This window comes from Drosophila willistoni, assembly GCF_018902025.1.
Source record: "Drosophila willistoni isolate 14030-0811.24 chromosome 2R unlocalized genomic scaffold, UCI_dwil_1.1 Seg167, whole genome shotgun sequence".
NCBI lineage: Eukaryota > Metazoa > Arthropoda > Insecta > Diptera > Drosophilidae > Drosophila > Drosophila willistoni.
This window is the reverse complement of record NW_025814050.1, coordinates 546,746-571,043: the sequence shown is the minus strand read 5'-3', so window position 1 is coordinate 571,043 and position 24,298 is coordinate 546,746. Positions and strand designations below refer to the sequence as shown.

Genomic DNA, 24,298 nt, shown 5'->3' with positions numbered 1-24,298 from the left:
TTAACGAACTAGCTTTAAGCGATTAGGAGGAAATTACATTCATAAAATAAGACTGGCGATACACACAGAATTATGTGATTAGATAAAATCGCTTCATCGTGCTGATTAAGAATAAATACCTTTGATGTGGTTGGATTGGTCCTCTTAATTGTGTTGCAAACTCTAGCCCAAAAATAATATAGTTTTTCTTGCATAGATATAATTATGCTAGTTTGAAAATATAACTAACTTAAATAGAAACATGTCAGTGTAAGTGACGTATACAATGTGTAAATACAAAACGCAAACAACTAATTATTAGATCAGAAACACTTTACCTGTGATATTTCCCCATTGACTACATAAAAACAGACATTGACATTATCAGCAATGAGATGATAATCAAATGCCAAAAATTCTTAAAGAGTGTGGCCAATGACTTTGAGAAATTCCCATAAGCGTGACTACATTTTGTCTCACTACAGACCTGCTACGTCACTATGTGGTAATGCCAAATGCAAGGTGGTGGAATTGTCAGTTTTTACATGGGAAACGAGTGCGTCTAGTCGGCTACTTCTCAATGGGTATTGCCTAAACAAGTGGGGAAAGAGATTGTGCTGGCAAAATGGCAGTGGCTGTGTGAGGGGGATCGTTGAACTAATTAATAAGTAAAGCCTCAGTTTCCCATAAACAAACAGAGCCTATGTAACGGAATAAAATTATTTCATCGATCACCTCGACGCACCTCTCCGTCGTTGTGCTAAGCCTCTGATTAAAATTCGCAAACCGCCGATGCAACTGACCGATGCTGCAGCGATTAGACACAGGTTGCCGAGTGTGTAGCACTGCATTTTATAAGCATTTTAAAAATAGATTAACTCGATGTCAGACAATATAAAACCGCACACGAGATCGCTAAGATCAACAGAGTGTAGTAGCCTTTCGAGTTGAAAGTATTCTTCGGTTATCACAGCTGATCTAATAATTTTAGTTTAGTGTAAAGTAAAAGTATGCAAACTGTTAGCTGTTTTGCCGTGTTTTTGTTGTTTTTACAACTAGGTAAGCTCGTAATGGGAATAAAAGAACAAAAGCACATAAACAAATGTCTGTCTCACAGCTCAAGGTAAGCCCAGCTCTAATGCAATTGGCATAGAGGGCGATTATGATGTCGAGATGAATGAGTTTATGGACTTAATACCAGATCCACATGAACGATTGCCCGATGATGTCGGACTACGATCCGATTTCTCTGAAGAGCCTGAAGCTGATGATATCCTGGTTACTCTTCAGGATGATGAACACGCTGAAGCCCAGCACGGCATGTGGAACAAATGTGACAACGATCTCAGTCAACCGAAGGGCATAGGAAAATTTCTCGATTTACCATTCCTTAAGAAGATTGCAAAAAATTTGAATCCCTTTGCAAATCGGCAACAACTTCGAATGCAGTTCTATTTGTTTAAACGGGAGTTTCCTCAATGTGGACGAGAAATGGATTTTATGAATGAGAAAAAGTGGAGCCAATCAGGGTATAATGCTTCTTTACCCACACGCATTATGATACACGGTTGGATGAGTCAATCTCGTGGTTCCTTCAACAGGGACCTAAAGGACGCCTATCTAAAACGGGGCGACTATAACGTCATAGTGACCGATTGGAGCACTAATTCTGCTAACATTAACTACTTTTCAGTCGTAAAGCTAATTGAAAGTTTTGGAGCTCAGCTAGTTCAATTCACACGGGAGCTAAACCGCCAATTCCAGGCCAACTACGATGATATGTACCTGATCGGCCATTCTCTGGGTGCCCAGATAGCCGGAGCGGCTGGAAAACGTCTCCATCCTGAGCAGTATAACACAATTTTCGCATTGGATCCGGCAGGTCCGAAGTTCAGACATCGCAGCACTGAGTTTCGCATTGATGCCACCGACGCCAAATACGTCGAGTCCATACACACTAGTGGCAACTTTGGTTTCCTTCGACCAACTGGCAGTGCCACCTTTTATCCCAATTATGGATTGTATCAGCGCAGTTGCTACTATCTGGGCTGTTCGCACATTCGTTCCTATCAGATGTTTGCCGAGTCCATTAATTCCATTCGCGGATTCTGGGGTACCCCATGCACACGAAACCAGAATAAATGGCAGTGCGACCAAAGTCAGAGGCAATCTACACAAATGGGTGGAGAGCCGTCGATGCGAAAAAATGGAATTTACTACGTAAAAACGTCTTCCAGTGATCCGTTTGCTCTAGGTAGATAATAGGTCTTGTTAAATAGAGCCTTAACGAATATTTATAAATAGATGTAGTTTAATGCTCGTAATTCTGAGATTAATAAAACAAAAATTTCAAATAATTCCTACAATTCTTGATCACTACCATGGGGACTTTGTGTTGCCGGGCTTAAAAGTGGGTGTCTCCAATGCTCCAAAGCCGGGCAGAGAAGTATGGTAATTTTCGGGGCCACCGCGTCTGCCACTTTGTTCCAGTGGAGAGCTAAAACAACACTATAATTAATAATAAAGATCTGAGACTACATAAAACTTACTATAGTCCATTTCGCGAGTTCATTTCCCTCATGAAACGCCCATGTCTTAAGGGACTGCGATATCCAGCACCACCAAGCGTAGCACTAGATTGATAATTTTCGGACTCATACCTCTCAGATCCTGATTGTGGCCAATAGTGGAATCCGAAACGACTGTGATCGGCTACCTGATGGATGCCCGTGTACTTCTGGGCATGGTATTAAAAGCACAATCGTAAACTAGGCTACCAACTTTAATTTTAATCGAAATGGAACTTACTCGAGGGTCCTGATTTATGTGTCCATCGTAGTCCATCGTTTGATGATAGGCACCACTATCGTTAGGAAGTCCATTAAAGGCGTATTCCATGATAAAAGATTGAATAAACCGGGATTTGCAGAAGAAACCAATAATTTGGAAAGAATTTTTGAAGAAAAAAAATTTATTAAAATTTTAGTAGAAAAAGTTGTTAAACATCCTAACAGTCGAAAAAGTAATGTAGATTTTATGCCACATAAATGAACACATAGTTTGACATTTAATTTTCGGGTGTCAAATTTTGATTTACAATTTCACCTCGTACGTCGGGAGATGGACGTCATTCACAAACATACATACGTATCTACACACATATTTGAAAATCTCATAATATTCACACATACTATTTAAAATGTCAGCGGAAATCGAGGATATAATAAAACGTTTTCAAAACTATCCCAATGTTGTTGGGATTATTATTGTCGACTTGTTTGCGATACCCATCAAAACGACAATGGACTACAATTTGACTGTGCACTATGCGACCTTGGTCAGCAATCTCTTGTCAAAGGCCTCGAAAATGGTTCACAGCCTAGACATGACCAATGAATTAACATCGCTACGCCTGCGCACCTCTAAGCATGAGGTGGTTATCGTCCCGGAGGAGAACTTCTTCATTATTGTTGTGCAGAATCCATCTGAATAAGCAATGTATTCGAGTTTTTATAAAATGCCCATCGTTTCCTTCTGTTTTACATCTTGAATTTTCATTAAAGATATGTATACAGCACTTAAGTAATACAATTCTGCAATCTTGTGGTGTTTGGGGGGTCTCAGTTCGAATCAGTACTTAAATCGGTGATATATGCGTGTCTTGCTTGGCGTTAATTGCCAGAGATAAATACACCGCAGCGCCATAATTACGACAGACAGATTACGCGAGGCAGTCGCCTCTCCTACTTAATTGTCCGCCGTAAAGTGTGCTCTGCAATCTCTAATCCTGTAAAGGAAAGAAGGCGAGTCGGCAAGTAGCTTCTCGATTTTAATTATTCGGCGACGTTCTCAGTCTGCAGTTTGCATATTCATTTTGCACTTTGGTGCAAATGGGGCGGATGCATTCGAGGGGGGTGGGCGGGTAGGGGTCGGCGAATGGGCAATGGGGTTATCGCTTTGATTTCCATTATGGCGATTTTTATTTTTCCCTTTGGCTAAAAGAAACTTTGGCCGCTATTTGGCTGAAGCAAATGAGATAAGCCTTTTGAATGGGTTAGAAATTCGACCAAAAGTTATTCAACACAAGAAGCGGGATAGTAAAAAAATATTTAAATATGCAGCTGGGCGCGTGTGAAATAATACTTAAATACGCAGCTTGCCAAGTGGGCTGAGAATGGAGACAAAATAAAAATATTATATGATCCCATCAAACTACCTTAGCCTTGTATGTCTTTCCCATTTCTGGCATTGTGCGTTTGTACTGCTCGATTGTTGTTCATTAATCTTTCCGTTTTCGGACTAAACAGATCTCCAAAAACAAAAATTTCTAAATTATTCAAAAATTCAAAATTTTAGTGTACAAAAACTAAAAATGGAATACGGAAACGGTTATATGCAGTACCAGTCTATGGAGGGTTATGGCATGTCATCACCTGCGGAGGTATGTAGAAGTCTCGGTTAGGTATAGGTGGTTGTAAAAGAGTTTCTCTAGGGCTACAACCAAATGGGTGTTACTCAAATGGGTGGTGGACAACCCCGATATTATGCCGACCAAAGCGGCTATGGTAATGGTCTTCAGCCTCAAGACGAGTCTAGGAATTGTCAGAATGGTTCGGCAGCATTTGGTGGACCCGGCTATCGCAGTCCTTTGAGATACAGCAAAGCATTGAAAGAGATGAACTCGCGGAACGGTCTATAGTAAGTGTCAAGAAAAAACCTTGGAAAAAACCTCACGGTTTCTTTTTTAGTTCACCTATGGATCAGCAGCGTGTGAGCGGTGGTCGGGGTGACTATTATACCTTGCCGGGTCTCGGCGGAAATGAAGGCCAGATGTCCTACCAATCTCATAGCTCTGGAAATTCGTATTACTGAGTCTTTTCTTGTATTTTCACAATTAACACAAATTTTTGGAATGTTTGGGATGATGTACCTAATAAATGCTTTAAGTATTAAAACTGTTCCCCATAGTGATACATTGGGGGTGATGGCCTCTGGCCATCTGCTTCTCCAGTTTTGTGTTTATTTTTATTATAACTTTTGTATTATATGGAGAGACAGTATCATAACGCGATTTTCGAAATTACGCATATTATATGCTTTGCAAGCATCAACCGCTTCAGAATGTTTATCAAAGACAACGACCGCTTTTCCGGGTGAAACTAGGCTGGCATGAATTATTGGGCCACACTTGGAGAAGAGATCGTGAACGTCCTTGATAGTAACAGCATAAGATAGATTACTAATGCTAATTTGAAAGGAGCTGCCTTCAGGTATTCTAGTTCTGAGGCTGCCCTTGCTTAAGTCAAACATTTCGACGTCATCGTGGTTGCTGGGAAATTGAGGATATTGAAAATCAACAGTCAAATATACAATTTATTTTACTCACCGAACCAACTTTTTGTCTTTTGCATAAAGCCAACTAACATGGTGTTTGTTTGATTCCATGTTTTGTAGCCTTCTGTTCCTGCGACGGGCAATCTTTTTATTAATTATTTCTCGAGCATCACGGGGAGGATAACGATTTCTCATTTTATTAATTAATTTATATCGCAAATCTTTATGTCCACGTTCCATTTTGAGAGTGATTTGCGTTTTGAATTAATATTTGTCGACTGGGCTCTTTTGATGTTAATCACATTTTTGTTTGTCATTGGTTTGACAACTGTTTTTTGTAAATCAAGTGTTCATTTATTTTTCTGCCTACTGTCAATTCAGTCAGGTGACATCAGATGTGGTTTACTTTTATCAGTAAATTCTAAATTCTCTCCAGTCAGCAATTCTTTAGAAAAAAAATATTTTTTCTTAATTTATCCAAATTTTTGTTTTCAAATATGGAGATGGACTATTCAACATATGCCCAACTCGTTGGATGCGCAAACGTCGAGATGCCAGCACCCGAATCCTTTTATCCTGAAATTAACGGTGGCAGGCCTTGGAGTGTTATGCAAAATCCCGAGATGCCAAACCAAAACGTCTCTGGAAATTTCGGACAGACTCATCAAATCTATGAAAATATGTCCGAAGGCTCCCATAATACCAATGTGAACCGACAAAATCCGTCGTCCTATCAGGGGTCAGGTGCCTCGGCATACCGTGGTATGGCCCGTGAGAGAAAACGGATCAGGGAGATGCAGGCGCGCAATGGATTATAGTGAGTTGCAGTAGCCAATTTTGGGGACATCTTTCAAATATTATTTCCCTCATATTCTCAGCTCTCCCATGGATGACTCTGCTCGTTACCGTAGTGGAGATGGGCAGTCTTCCAGCAGTAATTATTCTTCCTATGCGGGTAAACTAAATTAAGGACATTCGAATTTAGAAAAGCGAATTTAATATTACAATCTTTTTTTGACGCTTTAGCTAATGGTATGAACGGCAACTCTTATTGGTAAATCTGTCAAAAATCTACGGTTTGAAATCGAGTGCGTGCTATGAACTATAGGTCTATGTCGATCCAATTAAAAAAATTATGAATTATAGTTTCGTCAATAACAAATCCATGAGAATAACAATTCAAAGTTCCTCTTCATACAGCAAAGTAACATTTTCTCTCTATTTGGGATATCTAAGGTTGGGGTGGCCTGAGGGTAATTAACGTGTGTTTTATGGCTTTCAGAGGATACGCAACCCGCATTTTTACACCCCTGATGTTGCTCATTCCCACTCGATCCCACCTCTGAACTGCCTGGAAGAGCCAGACTTGAGTCACCCAAACCAAACAGAATGCAATGAAGGATTAAAATAAGAAAGATGTGCAAATAAAATATTTTACAAAACGGACAACGAGGACAACTTTTTGTTGGTGGTCCTGGATTGTTAGTTGGACTGGGTGATGGCTGGTGGTCCGAAATGCGGACAGAGCATGTGGAGAAGAGGTTGGCGTCCCTTTCTGTGTCGGTTTCGGTGTCGGTGTCGGAAGGACGACAAACAATGGCAGCCGTAGTGGCTGCTTGATGGGGGATGGTCGGGTTGGTGGCGTTGGTCGAGACACTGCATGGTAGCATTGTCAAAATAAATCAATCGGTTTTATGTTGTTTTCTGGAATTTTTGTATGTTTTGTTATTTTGTTGCTCAGGATGTCAGAAAGCTATGGTGTGGAGCAGAGGAGTCTGGAGGAGTTCAGCTTGCGGTGGCATAAATCAGTTGGCCGTTGGACACATTTATGAAAGGATAAACCGAACAAAGCGCCAGCACATAAAAATGCATAAGTTCCCCAAAAATTGTGTAAATAAAAATACATATTTAAAATCGAATAGATGCAGGGAAGGGGCTCCACCCGCCACTTATTTCTGATTTATCTCGAAAGGAATTAAGATGTCTCAAAAGTTCTACGGGGCAACATTAAAATATTATCCAGGCATGGATTGGGAGAGAGTTCCTGTCAAGAAGGCCACCGCCTTTTTGGAAGTCTTCTCATAATCGTTCACACTACCTCTGCTTGGGCACAACTTAGGCCATGTGGTATAGTAAAAGATGAAACAGGGGAGGCCGACGTGGGCATGGTGACAGGGTTGAAACTTTACGGCATCTCTTTGGACGCGTCTAAAGTGATTTCCTTTTAGGATTTTCAAAAAGTTTCACCCAAGGTAAGTAAACACAACACACTCACATACACGACTCTGCCTCCTGATCCCGATTCCAATCTTTCGAATGCAAGTCCAAAGCTCTCTCCTATGTATGTTTCCTCTAATGAAGCAGATTTCACAGGCGCTTTTACTTCAACTCTTTTAATCCCTGATAACTTTTCAGCAAGTGACTTTACTGAACTCGTACACACTCACACTGAGTGTCCAAATTCATCATCTTTTTGCTGGGATGTTATGCGACCAAAACTAAGGGATTTTCTTTTCAACCTAAAACTATAGACTGCAGCTCGTGAAGGCGTCATTAGTAAATTAAAAGTTGATTGTCGAAGGTGGGGGAAACTTACTGCTTCAACATTCTTTTAAAAACTATCAGTGTGCGTATCCTAAGTTAGGCCCAATTTCAATTTAGACCGTTATAAAGCTTAGTCGACCAAATTAAAACATCAACGTGTTCCTGCCACTAATTGCCCACTTTTTACCAATAATTGTATAAGGCATAACAAGCTACTACGTTATAAGTTTTCACTTGTCGCACATAAAATATGGAAATGGATTCCTAGACAGAAAAATTAAAATTGTCTGAATTGTAAGGGGATGGCCTTAAGATGTGAAAAGTTTCAGAAATATCTCTAAACTAATTGAAGGATAGCAATACTCCGAGTCTACACACAAGAAAAGACCATTCTTTTTTTTCATAACGACCAAGGTGGGGATGGAAATAGCTGCAGAACTTATGTTTTTCCCTTTTTCGCCAAGGAAATTTGATTATGTTCGCGGTTACAGTTCATTCGTCGTATGAACCATGGAAAATTGACATAAATTGTTGTTGCTTACCTTTCCTGAAACTCAAACTGCTATGGGCAGGCTAAGGAAAGAATAGAATTTATGAGATCAATTAAATTTTCAAATGACCGAAAAGTTGTTTCGGTTTTTAATTTTCATAAATTTCACTTAAATGTTTATTCTGCCCCCTCTTACAAGCAGCTGCTTAATGTGTCAAGTTTCGTTGCTAGAGAGAGTTACTTAGTTATGTAAATGATAATCAGATTTTATGATGATTAGAAATTAGAAATTTTTCCTGGGGGTCAAGCATGAGTATTTATTGCAAATGGGCAACACTAGAAAAATCGCCCACAATCTGCTCATAAGGAAAAACAAAAATTAAAAGAAAAAAAAGAGAAAACAAAGAGTAGTGAAAAAAGTGTCCAAGCGAAAGTAAATCAAATGTAAATCATCGACAGCCACAGACAAACTTTTCCAAAGAGGAGCACAAAATGAAATACAACACATTTTGTGGGGAACCTTTACAACTAAATGCGGATAATCTGTAAGTTTGCCTTTTGCCGAAATTTATGTGAAACGGGTGGAGTCACAACCAGCCCCACATTGCCCGTGCCCAAGCCCAAATCCATGCCCCACCCACACTAGCAGGCCCGTCCTCATTGGGGTCCTCTTACCGTCAGTTATTGTTGCTGCTGTTGTTGTGCTTTTTCTTGGTGTCCTGTATAGTTTTTCCTCTCGCATACACTCACACTTTCTCTATGTCTATGCCGAAAAACGCAGGCCGCAACTAAAACATGCGCATTCAATGGGATCCTTTGCTCCTTCTGCTGCAATTCATTTCCAAGAGGCGGTCGGGTGAGTGGGGCAACTACGTATGGGTATGTGTGCGGAGATTTACCGTTTTATACTTGACATTTCCAAAAGTTTAAGTTTTAATTTATGACACCGCCACTTTCTATACGGGACGACAAGCTAAATATGAGCGAATAAGGGGCGTCGTCCTTAAACAGGATATCTCGCAGCCATTGTCGTTAGTTCTTGACTTGTCTTTAGAACGAGCTTGATTGTCCCCATAATCTTATTCTTAGCTACAACCTCATTTATGTACATAGATATTCGCCCTCGACACATGGTCATAGATTCGTGTTCGCTCCCAGTCATTGAAGCAAAGATAAAAGCAAATTGTCTATTCATTTCCATCATAATTGCAAAATTTTAAATAAACTAAGTTTAAGGTGATTTACATGAAGCGATTAACTAGTGCTGTATTATGTTGTGTCCACTGACAGTTTATCAGCGGAACAAAGTTCAACTGGCGACCACAGCAACTGTTTGCCAAGTCCAAGAATAAAAAATCCCTACATTGTTGATATTTCAAATTTTACACTTCCATTTCATTCTTCAAAATTTGATGAGCTTTTAGCTGTTTTCTTTTTCCAAACAAATTAGTTAAATTTAGACAGTTTCATGGCGTTTTATTTAACGTAAGTTGTATTTGCAGCTAGTCCAAAATTAACTAATAAACACAACGGAAACGGAGTACACAAATTGCCGACTCTTCTTGAACCTTACCGGTGCCCCGGGGGAGGAAAGACCACTGGCATACGGTTAATAGGCACGGCCGCGAGTTCTTGGCTCAAATTGAAAGTTATTTAATGCAGAAAGCATGCGACGAGGCCAACGGTAGCAGGGCAGGGGCGGGTCTCGCCGGGTAATACGGCGTGGGCTATGAGGATACGGAAATTGTTACACGACGCTGTGGGCCAGGAAAATGGTAAACCACACAACAGTTTTTTTTATTTTTTTGTTAAATAAGATTCGAAAAGTTTGTGCTTTTGGCTGTCATGACGTGGGGAGAAGCTGCAGTCGAAAGGGGCGACCTAGACCTGGACCTGCGTGTTATTTGCTTCGAGAAGAGGCCTGAATATTTAACAAGCGGAAGGAAGAGGAAACCAAAACAGCGCAAGTGCTGCTCAGTTTAATCTGTTTCCTGGCTCAAACGGGCAAGCTGATCCGCGCCATATTTAAATAGGCAATATTTATAGGCAAAACTTCACTTAATTCCAAAGAGACAAGTCAACTTTCTAGACTCCACATTGTTTAGTCGGAAAAATATTTGGTTAATAAACAAATTCATTTTAGAAAACAAATGTTTTTGCTCTCTTTTGCGTGTTTCCACTAGTACCAACTGAGAATTCTTAAAGTTCAAATATTTACAAATTAAATTACAAAAGTTCCTAAGAAATCTCTTTTAATAGCTGGGACTTACATATGTAGGTAAGCCTCTTATAGTCAAATTCAATATCAAAAACTGATATTTAAAAAAACTAAAGATATTGATAACATCTTTAAAGGTACGTGCTGGTGAAATGAATTGTGTTAATAATAAATTTTAAAGACGATTAAATACGTTAAATAAATTTAAGAATTTTTCGCACGCGCATTACGACGCCCATAATAGACCGTAATGGATCTCCTGCATTTTCCAGCCAATGCCACAAACTATTTTATTTGTTTTGCACATTTTTGCGAATGAACGCGCACATCGGGGCAGGGCCGCAGGAGACGGGCGCACCAACTGCTGCAACTAACCAACACAAAGCACCAGGAAGGGAGGATGAAGTTTACTTTATGGCCCACGCCCTGCCAAGCGAAGGAGCAGGAAGACGACGTAGAAGCCGTTCCACACGTGTGTGTAATCAAATAATTTACCAAAAATCGAGAAATTATTACGAGTGAATTTTTACGAATTCATTTTAAGTTTGCACAAATCCCACAAAAGGAATCCAACGGAAAGTTGTCTGCAATGTATGCAAAGTGGCTCTCCTTTGCCAGGATGTGTGGATTTTGTGGCGCATTGGCGGCATGCCCCCGTTTTTGTTTATTTCTTTGAGATGCCTGCTCTAGCCTATAGTTTGACTGCCTGCACCATCATACATACAACGGAGCTGCATTCCAAGTTTGAGAAGGGCAGGGGATATGACGATACGTGTGGAAGCCTGGATGCTTGGGTCCCCGTATCAATTGTGTGTGATGGTCAAAAGTCATTTCAACAACACTAAATTATTATTATCTTCAAGAAGTTTCGCATGTTCGACAATCCTGCAAAAGTACTCTGTTCGTACCAGAAACCCAACAGGGGAAGCCGACCATTAGTGCTCATGCTTACTTTACGGGTGCATGGCTAATGGCATGGAATGTTTGATGTTCTCAGAAGTCTTCAGAAAGTCCTACTTCAGCCTCAATTTTTTTTCTGGGCTTTGCCAAATACTACATTCAGTGCATTCAAGAAAAGACCCAAGAGTTATAGGATTTGTATTGGGATTCATATACCAACAAAAAACCTCTGTTAATTTATATAATTTCAAAGACTACCGAAATACCATGACATTTTCAAGCAACTAGTGCAATATATTTGAGATGTTGGATTCAGGGATTGAAATGGGGGAACATCATATGTTTTTAATGCCTTTTCAGCTCAATACGTTCATTGCCTTTTATGATACATTTTTTCTTTTATCTTTTTAAATTGTGGTAAACGGATTTGGCCATTCATTAATTATTTGGATCCTCTAAGTATGGTATAGTATGGATATGCTATCCACCACAAGTTTTCGGATCCACGTAAATAAACTGTTCGATTTTGCATTTCAGGTTAAAAGTCAAAATACTAGGGGCAAATCATTGCAACCTTCTTAAGAACACCCTTGAGGTATGAAAAGAACAAAAATGATTTTTGCGTTGTGAAATTCAAATTTCATTTTGTGAAAATGCAATATCTGGTTGATTATGAAATCTAATTGGGTATCTGCAATTACAATTTCAACAGAAGCTAAGTACCAATGCCAATTACGAGAGAAGGGACATCAAGAAATCACTAAGCCCTAATTGGAGGCACTTCTATTGCAGCATAAGAGGATGGTGCCGAATAAAAAGAACACCAAAGCCAAAAAACGAAACACAATCACAAACCGAAATGCAACTCTATACCATTTGCAAATGAAATTGTTTTTTGGTCCAATGCTTGCGGTTTAAGCCATTTGCTTTTTGACTCATTCCACAAATGTTTTGGCTAATTTTCTCTCTAAAATCGCTTAGTTGTTATTAGATATTTTTTCTACGTGAAGCTTTTGGATTATGGCAGCTGGAGCTAAGTGCCGCTAATTGAAATTTCGTTTGTTGTGCAATTTAATTGCGGCTTTGGGTTGTCTCTTGAAATGCTTTGGCATTACCCCTTTTTAATATCTGCTTGTGTTCAATTCTGTATTTTTTGGTGTAAGACAATTAAGAGCAACTGTGCTCACATTTAGATTTAGGAAGGTTTTTCTTTACGTTTTTCGAGGGAGTTCCCATTACAACCGAATGCCAGTTATTTGATTTTAGTTGTCTCTCTGTTGCTACACCCCGACTGACGTGACAAATAAGTCTGTTAACTAAATCCCAAAGACTTGACTAGCCGTGCCACTAATGAATTAATGACAGGGCACCAAGATAGTTACCTGCTCCCCTTTCAGGAACGTACCGGAGGAGTATCCTTTGTCAATATTCATTATACGTATGCATACTTTTAGGCGCTTGACAAGCTAGCCGCAGTCATAAAGTTGCCAGAAAACGTCTCATAAAACGTGACGATAATCATAATTGATGTGGGAAGGGAGTGTGGGTGTGGCATGAGGGGGTTGTGCTTCTAACCAAATTGTAATTTAGTTTGTTTTAGCCTCCCTTGTTGTTTTTGCCAAATTAAGGGTAAAATTGTTAATTGAAATTTGTGTGTGCTCGGAACTGGAACTGAACAAGAGCATCTCATTCTGCTCTCTTCTGCTTATATCCCTCACTTGGTTCAGTCCAGGTCCTTGGCCAATTTATTTGGTGTCCAAGGCAGCGGCAGCTGCGAAAGATTTCCATTTTGGGCCACCGCCATGGGCTTCTAATGATAAATCAATGCAACATATGGTCATGTAAGAGCAACCTTTGGCTCACTGTTGTAAATTTTAAATCAATGTTGTTGCACATTTTTTTGTTCGTGTTGATTTTGGTTTTCGGTTTATTTGCTTTCCTTTTCCTAACGCACTTTCCACACACACACACACACGCAATATACTCTTCCTTGGGTGGGCTCGTAAATCCTGTGCAGCCATCGTCGTCTTTGGCTCACCAAAAGTCTCCACGCAATCCATTATTGTATTAATTAACAGAAACAGGATCACCAATCAGGCGCTTGATTAATGATGTCACTTCGGCATCGTAAATCTCGATTTGAACATGTGCAAATTTCGGGATGCAAATATGTAAATGGGGGAGATGCGCCTCGTTGGCTAATACCAATCCCCAAACCTAGCTCTCGTGTCCGCTTGTCCTGTTGTCCTTCTCGGCTTGGCGTATGCTTTGTGCGTGTATTTTGAACGTAATCATACATCAGGATGCTGGGATAGGCAAGGAAATACTTCCGGCGGTGCCATCCTTCCGCTGAAACAGTTACTGGCCTGCAGAACAAGGACAAGAAGGATGCATTAGGAAACGATTGTGTTGCCAGTCTCAACCACCGGTTGATTCAAATGCTGAGCTAAAGCTTAACAATCTTATCAAAATGGATACGTCTCCTTTTAAGCCGTTGGTCATAGAGTCTAAATTTATTAGAATAGAATTGTTTGCGCAGCAAACCAAGTTGATTGATATTAGCTCAGCTTTAGCTATTTAGTTTTAAAAATGTATTACATTTTCAAGAATTATCGTGGGATGCCAAGTATTTGTTAAATCCCCCCCATAACTGAAGGTGTTATGGACAAAAGTTCCATTCCCTTTGTTACACGGTGCGGTACTCAAATATTTAAATGAATGTTTTGCTGCACTCATCCATTTATTCACGCACCATAAACTAAGGACGAATTTATTTCAAGGGACATTCGCAAAGTACTACAATAAAAATAATAAAATTAATGGCCGAAGCTTGTGATGCTAGTTGAATTTGGTGTTTGCACTGGATTTCGATGTACAACAGCAGGTAGAGGCTACTAGAGTACAGGTAGAAACCGTTACCGAATTAAATATGCAATACATTTCAAATTTAGATCACATGCAATAGGAGATTTAGAGCGAAGTTGGAGCAACCGCGGCCAAAATAATTTCAGCCATTTGCCAGATTTTGAGTGCAGCTGCTGCCCTCTGCATAGATTTCGCATTGCCAATGCATTGTAATTTACGCGACAATTGCAATAAACATTAGTTCATTTGTTACGCAATGTTCTGTGCCCAATTTCCCTCCAACCCCGTCGCAACGTCCCGCCGACTGGCTTGGTTGCCAGTTGTATGTGGCTGGCATACATTAAATTAATTACTCATGTTATTATTTTGGCCGAAATGAAGTACGCAACAATTTATATTCGCGGCTACATGAGATTAGAAGTACCTGCGGTGACCCACTCTGTCGACTGCCCACCGCTACAAGCGCTTCCATTCCCCCCACCACGCTCCCACTGCAACCATTTTGCGTTATTAGTCAAAAATGCACCAGAATGTACAATTTCGAAATCAAAATGCTAAAATTTATCCCGAGTGCATCTCTGTTAGCAATTAACGCAAATTTATGATCAACTAATTTTAAAAGTTCCTCGTCCTGTGCATAAAATAGCAATTAACTGTATACATACACACATATAAGGCCACCAGTCTAAAACTCTGCTTCCAAATGTGACATCTTTTTTAAGCAGCTATCGTAAACAGCAGTGCCACAGATTAGCCCGATCCACTAAGTTCGGGATTGTTCAGTTCTATTACTTGTAACTATTTATTCTATTTATGTTTAGAGTCTAACTCTAAAGTTTACGGATCTGTTATTATTTGCGACTCTGGCTTAGACCGTTCTAGGTGAAAGTTTTGGCATTAAAAACGGGTCCAACTGACCTTCTCGTCTTTGAGGTAGATGTTTGCAAACTACATACATACATATGTGTAAAGTACATATAACTACATTCCAAACAATAAGCTGTTTGATTTCTTAGCTCATTATTATACCATGCCCCCATAGGGTGAAGATCGAGTTTGATTCAAATCTTCCACGCTCACTTCCGCCTCCCAAAATTAGATTAAACCGATTTTTTTAAAGACTTTACTATAGACGAAATTTGGTATGTATACTGGCTTCTCTCGTTAGTTTCAAAATTTTGGCATGCCCACTTCTGACTCAAAAAATGAAATAAAAGTGATTTTCTCGATAACTATCAAAGTTAAAGTAACCAAATTTGGTACATAGACTGGTTTAGTATGCGCGCAGATTATGATTATTTAATAATTTTGTCTCGATTACCTCACGCAATTTTTTACTATCGAAATCAAATGAGATGTTAGTCTTACTAATTATTACAGAGGTGGGTAAAACTACCCACCAAACTTATTACCAAATAATCACAGAAAAGAATTTGATAGACATACATTTGGTTGTTGAAATTTAATATTTGTTCACTTGGTCCTTGGTATACCGAGACGACTTACTTACTTTATTTTTCTTGGCTAAACAGTGCGAAAATCAAAGTCATTGAATTATCTTTTAATATACAAATATTAATGTAAAACCTTTTGCAGTTCCTTTTGAGGCCTTCGATCTTAATAGTCAAGCAAACCACAATAAAATCACTCTCCAATCCAAATGATATGTACTTTATGATTGAGTTTTGAAGATGGCCTAAGTCGAGCAGCAAAATACTTCAGCATTATTAAGATTCTATGTATCACAAAAAAAAAATATTATATTTTAAAGTCCCTTTCAAAATCTCATTCTGGATCTAAAAAAAAGATATTTCATAGAATTAAAAATCGATCGATCGAAATCGATCGAAATCGATTTTATTCGAAATAAAAATCTTTTTTCTCTGATCCCTCATTGATGGTAACATTAATTAATTAACGTTTGTTGAACTAAACTTAAAGCGAATGTGTTCTTTTTGTTAAAGGTACTGAGCCTTGGACCAATGGTACATGTGTATCTGCGAACCTGTGTGTGTGTGTGTGTGTGTGAGGGTTCGTCTGGAGTTTTGTTTATGCTGCTGTATAATGTCCTTATGGCCCTTTTTAGTGTAACAAATTACGTCTGCAAACGCCACTCACTTACCAGAACCCATTTTCATCTCCAGGCTGCAATCTTTAGTTTATGGCGCACTCACCATCATTTGTCCATGGTACTCCTTGCTCGTTTACCGCATCGTAATGTCACTTCAACAAATCACACCAACTTGGCCCATAAATTGTTTTGTTAATACCAATTAGGCAGCTTCGGTAAAGAACTTTTTAACGGGCAAACATAAGCCATATTGATTTTCTTCACGTCAATTGCTAAGAATTTTGTTAGGTTCATTAATAACCAGATTCACCCACACTTTTGTGACATTATAATAATCAAAATCTCACTGAAACTGAACTTGAGAGATAAAACAAGCCCTACCAGTGACGGTTCATTTATAATATATTTATATGTTTATAATGAGAAATAATAAACAGAAACTTGACTGTACAGTATGAATTCAGTAAAATGATTTGTGCGACACATAAAAACTACGCATACAAAATGGTATTGGTTATTACGTGCCAGCACATCCCAGCTGGTAGACCATGGGAGTGAATCAAAGGAACATGGACATCGGACGATGTGAGAGTGTGCGGCAGCATTCGCCACTTTGGGGCGAGAATTTATGGCAGCTTTTTTCAGCTGCAGGTATGCGCTTTTCCGGCTCCGGCCAAGCACTTAATTGATGTTGTGTCGCGTAAATTATAAACAAAACAAAGATTAAAGTGGACTCTAGCTGGGTGGACAAGAGCTGCTTCTTTCGGTTTGGTTGGCGGATGCGGAAATGCTTTCATCGCCAGCGGTGTCCCATAAAGAAAAAACCACGCTCAGCCATTCGGTGTGCCTTTGTAGGACCATCTCCCCACATACGCCCTACCCTACGACACGCATCCACATACTGAAGAGGCTAAGCAGAAGGTCAAGCGTAAAAGTGGCGCGTTGGTTCCGGCCGGATGTCCCTCCGACCCTCCTTAGACCGCGGACCAGAAGCTTTCTGCGCATGCAAGTTTCGTTTTTTGCATTGGAAAGTGCCCTCCAAGTGGTCTCCACTGAAGGCGGCACTATACTTATTCCTGAATGTGGTCCTCAGTTGTCTAATACGGCTTCACCTGTGCCATAGAAGGGAAGAGAGGGGTGAACTAGACTTTGCAGAAACAAAGTGCTTTTAATTGTAAATATACTTTATGACAGGTCAATAAACATTTTGCATGTTCTATCGATATTCATTTTCATTCAAAGTTTACCGAAGACCTATGGAAGAAATACATATCTTACTATACAAATAATATACGGTGGAACCTCGCTGAACGAACATTTCAAACAAAGACATTTTGGAAAAAAAAGTTTCGGTTAACGGCTAATAACAAGGATGGAAACCTCAATTGCACGTAAAATTTCTAAAAAAATCTGGGGAAACCTGAAAAAAAAATTTTTCCAAACTCACTTTATCCATTTCAGACATCCGTCCGTTCAATACATATTGCCTAAAATGTGTTATTAGATTTACTCTCAATAAAAGCTGAATTAAAAATATAGTGGCAAATTTTGAAGTTCTTAAAAAGTTTTGATGCATTTTAAATTAGTTCCTTTTAATAACAGTTCAATAACAGTTGAGGCATGTAATAAGTGTAAGTGGAACGCATTAAGTAAGTTTCCATTTTTACAAGATGGTGGAACGAATTGTGCTTGTCAACCGAGGGTCCACTGTAACACCAATGGTAGCTTTCTAAAAATGTTGTCTAACCTATCCTAAGATATCAGTGTTACGATAAGATATACATATGTATACACATTAGAGATCTATTAAATATTTAGCTGGGACTATTCACGAGGGAATGGATTTATTATATGGCTATTATTGGCACTGTATTAAAAAATTGTATCAATAGTGCAAAAAATATGAATGAAGAGACTGCTGGGAAACTCACTGCAATTGGTGTTGCCTTGCCACTTCCCCCAAATTGATCTCGGTTGTCGTTTCACATCTTTCCTGCTCGTTCTTTCGTTTTTTGTTTCATGTGAAAAAGTGATTAAATTTAACAGGCAACGAGTTAAATTCCAAAATCAGAAATTATTTGGAATGCGAAGGACAATTGCCAGTTGGAAGCACATAAAACAAAACAGTGACAAAGAAACAAGCAGACAACGGACACCAAACTGTGGGCAGATGGCGAGAAATCTGGGGCGAGAAGGATATGCAGGACAGACGAGTGCTACTCAAATCTGTGCGTCTGCACGCATTACATACGAATTACGAGAGTCGTTGGGCAATTGCAGTTCATTGTTATTTAATACGTCGTCGCAGTCGTCGTTGTCCTTGTCGTTGTCGTTGCCGTTGACGTTGCTGTTGCTGTTGCTGTTGCTGTTGCCTTTGCCATCGCCATTGTCGTTGAGGACGAGAGAGAATATGGAGCTGGGAAATTATACTTTATGCCAGGACACACAGGATTTGCAGTAGAAACAGCAGCCATACAGAAGGCAGACGGCATGACACTGATTGCGATATAAACGATTGTCAACGTATCCAAGTGGATTATTACCTCATGCCAATTATCATATCAACGATACACAGGCGTAGGACACACAGACACACACACACACACACTCATGCATACAGACATGCAGGATGCAGGACACGGCTGACAAGTGGCATACAGGAAAGGGACAGCCAATGGACAAGCTGTAACGTGCTCCACCTCCTCATCGCCTCCCACACAAATTGACGAGGCGTTGATGCTGTCGGCAGCTGGCTGCCACATGCCCCTCCTGCCCAGGTAGACAGTGACCAAATTGCATATACAATTTTAAATGGATTTTGATTGTTTATGACATTTCGAGAAGCTGACTGGCCAGTCCGCTGCTAGCCACTGATAATGCGCCATTTAAATAATAACAGGAAGGCCAAGTAACGATTGTCCAGCCCTCAATGGGAGCTCAATTTGTGAAATTAAGCTCAAGCAAATAATTTGCATAAGTGTCAAATATGATCGCCTGAAACAAGGAGGCTCACTATCAGAATGCGACCGGGACGCAGGAACAACCACAACCTAAAAATCTAAATGTGCTTATCATTTTCAAGATCAAAAAGGGAGATATTAAAAAATTAAAAAAATGTACCTAAATAAGTCAAGAATGTTGATCCACTTGCCAAAATAATTAATATAATCTCGTCACTGTCTGCTTTGCTGAGGCAAGATTATAGGAGAACAATAACAATACTAAACCTGATTAAATCTCAAAATTCAAAGAAAATATCAAAGAAGCTAACTTCGGCTATGCCGAAGTTTATATACCCTTGCAGTATACTTGGCAATAATATTTTTCCTTTTTGAAATTTCTTTCCCTGCAACTCAATTCATCAATACACAAACAAAATATTATTTCTCTTTTTACCACAAGTTTTTCTTCTTCCATCATTTTCTAAGCAAAGCACGGCACGCATACACATACAGTTCATGTAGCGTTGCGTCTGTGTGTGTATGCGTGTGCTCTGTTGATTTGATGATGGCAGTAGTAGGCAGCAAGCAGCGCTGCCGGCAGCGTTTGAACCGATTTATATTGACTGTAACTTGTGTTCTATTTATCGGATCAGATTCAAATTTGGATCTGAGATTTTATATCTATTACTATCATATTGGTAAATTTCATGGGGATACTCCAATTTTTGCAAAAATGTTTCTTCTAGAGCTATATGATATAGTGGTCCGATCCCAAAGATTTTCATACTTTATCTCACCCGGGTAAAAAAAAGCTCCCAAAAAAAATTTCATCCCGATAGCTCTTAAGATGGCTGAGTAAAACGCGTACGCACCGACGGACAGACGGTCAGACGGACAGACGGTCAGACGGACAGACGGACAGACGGACATGGCTATATCGACTTAGCTTCTCATGCTGATCAAGAATATATATACTTTATGGGGTCGGAAACGTCTCCTTCTGTGCGTTACAAACATCTGACCAATTTTATAATACACTCTGCAAGGGTATAAAAACGTACACCACATTTTCAAGGAAGATGATTTTCTGTGCTTGATTTAATTACATAGGTATGTTCTCTTTTTATACCGTACACCCATAGGGTGAAATGGTATATTAAAGTCGCCAAAATGTATGTAACAGGCAGAAGGAAGCATCTCCGCAGGCGAATTTTTAACGAAGCACCTTTTGCGAAGTGTTTTGGAGGAGGAATGTGTCAGAAGAAACTACGCCAAGGTCTAGTACTGGGGCGTGATGCTTTTCATTAGGGCCAAGACGGACAGGTGAAACCACTAAGGTGAGGTGAAGCAAGCTTTGGAAAGTAATTTTGATTCTAATTAAATATTTATTACTGTTGGCCAGATTAATCTCGACAAAAAATCCACTAATAAAATAACCAAATAGCTGCCAAATAACTTCTTCTTATCAGTCAGCGTGGGGGCATCAGTGAGAAAATTAAAGAATTATCCCAAGAGATGTAGGTTGCGTGCTGCAGCCTGAAAATCGAATCGAATCCCTTCCCTTACATGCCACCCCTTAACAACGACCCTACCTTGCTACGAGCGGGCTCGTTTAGTCGATCAAAAGTTACGAGCTCATCTTAGATTGGACATTAAATGGACACTAAAATATTTTCCATCTGCACGCAGCTCTCAGCCCAAAAAAAAGAAAAAAAAGACAAGAAAAAATGTAACAAAATGAGAGACCAACCCCAAACCGAGGAACAAGCGAAATAAATGTCATGAAACAACTCATTGACAGGCATAAAAACGTACACCACATTTTCAAGGAAGATGATTTTCTGTGCTTGATTTAATTACATAGGTATGTTCTCTTTTTATACCGTACACCCATAGGGTGAAATGGTATATTAAAGTCGCCAAAATGTATGTAACAGGCAGAAGGAAGCATCTCCGACCCCACAAAGTATATATATTCTTGATCAGGATGAAAAACCGAGTCGATCTAGCCATGTCCGTCTGTCCGTCCGTCCGTCCGTCCGTATGAACACCTAGATCTCGGAGACTATAAGAGCTAGAGCCACCAAATTTGGTATGCAGTCTCGTGTAGTATGTACGCTTATCGAGTTTGTTTCAAATTTTGGCCACGCCCCCTTCCGCCCCCGGAATTTACATAAAACTGTTTTTCTTAAAAAGTATGGCAGATAGAGACATCAAATTTGGGTTATATACTTGATTAGTTAGCGCGCAGAAAATAATTGTTCCAACTTTTTGCCACGCCCCCTTCCGCCCCCGGAATTTACATAACTCTGATTTTCTTAAAAACTATGAAACCTACCGACATTAAATTTGGTATGTAAGCTAGCTTAATAGACGCGCAGATATTGACTATTTAAAAATTTTGCCACGCCCATTTCCGCCCCCGAAAATTAAACAAAAAAGATTTTCTCAAAAACTAACAAAGCTAAAGTCACCAAATTTAGTATGTATGCTTAGTATGCGCGCAGAATACATATATTTTAATATGTTGCCACGCCCACTTCCGCCTCCATAATTTAGAAAAAACCGATTGGCTCATGCAATTTTTTGAGCATCGCGATCAAATTTGGCAGACTAATAAATCTTATCTATTTCTATCAAACTACCAAATTTGATTGAAATCGGACTAGAAACATACAAAATATACGATGAACGTATTTTGCTACGCTATCCATAAGGGCAGAATTGGCCGCAGGCTAGTGGCGAGCACTCTAGCTCGTGTGTTTGGAGAGTGAGCGAGATAGCATATGGTATGGCATGTTAAAACAATTTAATAGACATACATTTGGTTTTCGAAATTTTAAATATTTGTTTCACCTGGTGTATGGTATACCCAAGTCGGCGAGACGACTTACTTACTTCATTTAACTCATTTATTGATAAATTGAAATCATGTCTCGAAAACATCGAAATTTATTGAAAATTTCTGTGATCAAAGACTATACAAGTTACAGACATGGTTAACTGTGGCACATGGATGAAAGTGCTGCAGCATAAAAACCGCCGCGGTCGAGAGACGTGGTCCATAAAAAGAATCGGAATCTTCAGGAATTGGTGGCGCAGCTACCGTAATACTAAAAAGACATCAAAAGCCGTGAGTGGATCCGCCTCTAAGCCTAACGGTGAGCCACGGGCTTCTAGTCAACCTCCAGATGCATCACGTCCTTCACCCGAATCACCAGCTAAAAAAATATTAGGTAGAAACTTTCGGCGGAAAAGACAGATATTTGGATCAATTTTATTGGGGACGCTGAGTAGTTGCATCCTCTGGGCGGTATATGAGCTGGGAAAGCCTGAATTAGATCAACGTAGCCAACCCATTGAGGACGAGCTTAGCGAACTTCCTTACCCACAGCAGTATCTGCAGAGAATGTGGCGATCCCTTCATTATTACCAGAAGATGTTAGAGGAGCCACTGCCCACCAAGCTGCTGCCAAATGAGTTGGAGCCACCGTACATTCAACCACGCTATTCGCTGGTTCTTGAGATAAACGATGTGTTAGTACATCCCGACTGGACCTATCAAACAGGATGGCGCTTCAAAAAACGTCCTGGTGTGGATTACTTTCTGCAGCAATGCAGCAAGCATTATGAGATATGTGTGTACACCTCAGAACAGGGCACTACTGCGTTTCCCATATTAGACGCTCTCGATCAGTTCGGCTTCATTCGCTATCGGCTGGTCCGAGATGCCACTCAGCTGGTAGATGGACAGCACATCAAAAACCTTAATCGCCTTAATCGCAACCTAAGCCGTGTGATTCTAGTCGACTGGGATCGAAAGGCTTCACCGCTGCATCCCGACAATACCTTTGTCATGTCCCGATGGCTTGGTAACGATGATGATGTACAGCTCTTTGATCTAGTTGCCTTCCTGCAATTAATTGCTGAGCACAAGGTTGACGATGTGCGGGAGGTCCTCCACTACTATCGTCAGTTTGATGACCCGATTGAAAAATTTAAAGAGAATCAGCGAAAACTGCTTGAACAGAAACAGGAGAAGTCGGATGCAGAAGTAGAGACCAAAAGCAAATCTTTGTCCCGACATTGGACTCGCAGTTTTATGGGTTCCTGTACAAACTAAATGATTTAGAGATATTCAGTATACTTGATGAGAAAATTTTAGTACCAAATTGATAGAAAGAATCCACGAATCTCCATGGCATTCCTCTTACATTGGTCACTTCAAATCAAGCAAACGGAAGAAATGATTCATTTCCCAGAAGTTTGCCTCTTCTTTTAGCTCTTTCTACACTACTTATGGTCAATAATGGAAGGTACCAATAAATATTTCAGTGTAAATTAGATAAATTTATTATATTTGCAACTCTTTACCTTAAAATTAAATAAATTAAAAATTATTACATACCTACATATGTATATATATTTGTTTCGACTCGCCTGTTTTTCTTCCAGATGCTACAATATTTCATGATTTTTCAGTTTTAACAAATGTTTAATCGTCATATCCATTGAACCCTGTGACTAAATCAAAATTATCCGCCTCAGCGTCCGTCAAAAGGGAATTGGGGATTTCAAATATGGATATATGAAACTGAATGGCTCCCCAAGCAATGGATTCGCAGGCGAATTTTTAACGAAGCACCTTTTGCGAAGTGTTTTGGAGGAGGAATGTGTCAGAAGAAACTACGCCAAGGTCTAGTACTGGGGCGTGATGCTTTTCATTAGGGCCAAGACGGACAGGTGAAACCACTAAGGTGAGGTGAAGCAAGCTTTGGAAAGTAATTTTGATTCTAATTAAATATTTATTACTGTTGGCCAGATTAATCTCGACAAAAAATCCACTAATAAAATAACCAAATAGCTGCCAAATAACTTCTTCTTATCAGTCAGCGTGGGGGCATCAGTGAGAAAATTAAAGAATTATCCCAAGAGATGTAGGTTGCGTGCTGCAG

General features: G+C 39.7%; 7 protein-coding genes across 7 annotated transcripts; 5 read left to right on the top strand and 2 right to left on the bottom strand.

The window, feature by feature from the left end:
- The first annotated feature begins 985 nt into the window (after positions 1 to 985).
- On the top strand, positions 986 to 2,241 carry LOC6646709 (phospholipase A1). Its single transcript, XM_023178182.2, has 2 exons — positions 986 to 1,038; positions 1,097 to 2,241. The coding sequence occupies exons 1-2, from the start codon at positions 990 to 992 to the stop codon at positions 2,239 to 2,241; spliced, it is 1,194 nt and encodes a 397-aa protein (XP_023033950.1). The 5' UTR covers positions 986 to 989.
- Positions 2,242 to 2,270: 29 nt separating this feature from the next.
- On the bottom strand, positions 2,271 to 3,019 carry LOC6646708. Its single transcript, XM_002069337.4, has 3 exons — positions 2,788 to 3,019; positions 2,529 to 2,716; positions 2,271 to 2,476 (listed from the first exon to the last, which is right to left on the bottom strand). Exons 1-3 carry the CDS (start codon positions 2,875 to 2,877, stop codon positions 2,356 to 2,358), a joined length of 399 nt encoding a protein of 132 aa, XP_002069373.1. The 5' UTR covers positions 2,878 to 3,019; the 3' UTR covers positions 2,271 to 2,355.
- A 41-nt stretch (positions 3,020 to 3,060) lies between these two features.
- Positions 3,061 to 3,561, top strand: LOC6646707 (dynein light chain roadblock-type 1). The gene has a single exon (XM_002069336.3). It carries the CDS (start codon positions 3,179 to 3,181, stop codon positions 3,470 to 3,472), a length of 294 nt encoding a protein of 97 aa, XP_002069372.1. The 5' UTR covers positions 3,061 to 3,178; the 3' UTR covers positions 3,473 to 3,561.
- A 668-nt stretch (positions 3,562 to 4,229) lies between these two features.
- Positions 4,230 to 4,934, top strand: LOC6646706. Its single transcript, XM_002069335.4, has 3 exons — positions 4,230 to 4,420; positions 4,472 to 4,677; positions 4,728 to 4,934. Exons 1-3 carry the CDS (start codon positions 4,352 to 4,354, stop codon positions 4,849 to 4,851), a joined length of 399 nt encoding a protein of 132 aa, XP_002069371.1. The 5' UTR covers positions 4,230 to 4,351; the 3' UTR covers positions 4,852 to 4,934.
- LOC111519116 lies at positions 4,928 to 5,654 on the bottom strand. The gene is made up of 2 exons (XM_023178173.2): positions 5,366 to 5,654; positions 4,928 to 5,308 (listed from the first exon to the last, which is right to left on the bottom strand). The coding sequence occupies exons 1-2, from the start codon at positions 5,551 to 5,553 to the stop codon at positions 5,008 to 5,010; spliced, it is 489 nt and encodes a 162-aa protein (XP_023033941.2). The 5' UTR covers positions 5,554 to 5,654; the 3' UTR covers positions 4,928 to 5,007.
- A 33-nt stretch (positions 5,655 to 5,687) lies between these two features.
- LOC26530060 lies at positions 5,688 to 6,517 on the top strand. Its single transcript, XM_015177552.3, has 3 exons — positions 5,688 to 6,130; positions 6,192 to 6,268; positions 6,340 to 6,517. Exons 1-3 carry the CDS (start codon positions 5,811 to 5,813, stop codon positions 6,369 to 6,371), a joined length of 429 nt encoding a protein of 142 aa, XP_015033038.1. The 5' UTR covers positions 5,688 to 5,810; the 3' UTR covers positions 6,372 to 6,517.
- A 15,725-nt stretch (positions 6,518 to 22,242) lies between these two features.
- On the top strand, positions 22,243 to 23,717 carry LOC6646705 (mitochondrial import inner membrane translocase subunit TIM50-A). Its single transcript, XM_002069334.3, has one exon. It carries the CDS (start codon positions 22,339 to 22,341, stop codon positions 23,464 to 23,466), a length of 1,128 nt encoding a protein of 375 aa, XP_002069370.1. The 5' UTR covers positions 22,243 to 22,338; the 3' UTR covers positions 23,467 to 23,717.
- Positions 23,718 to 24,298: the final 581 nt, after the last annotated feature.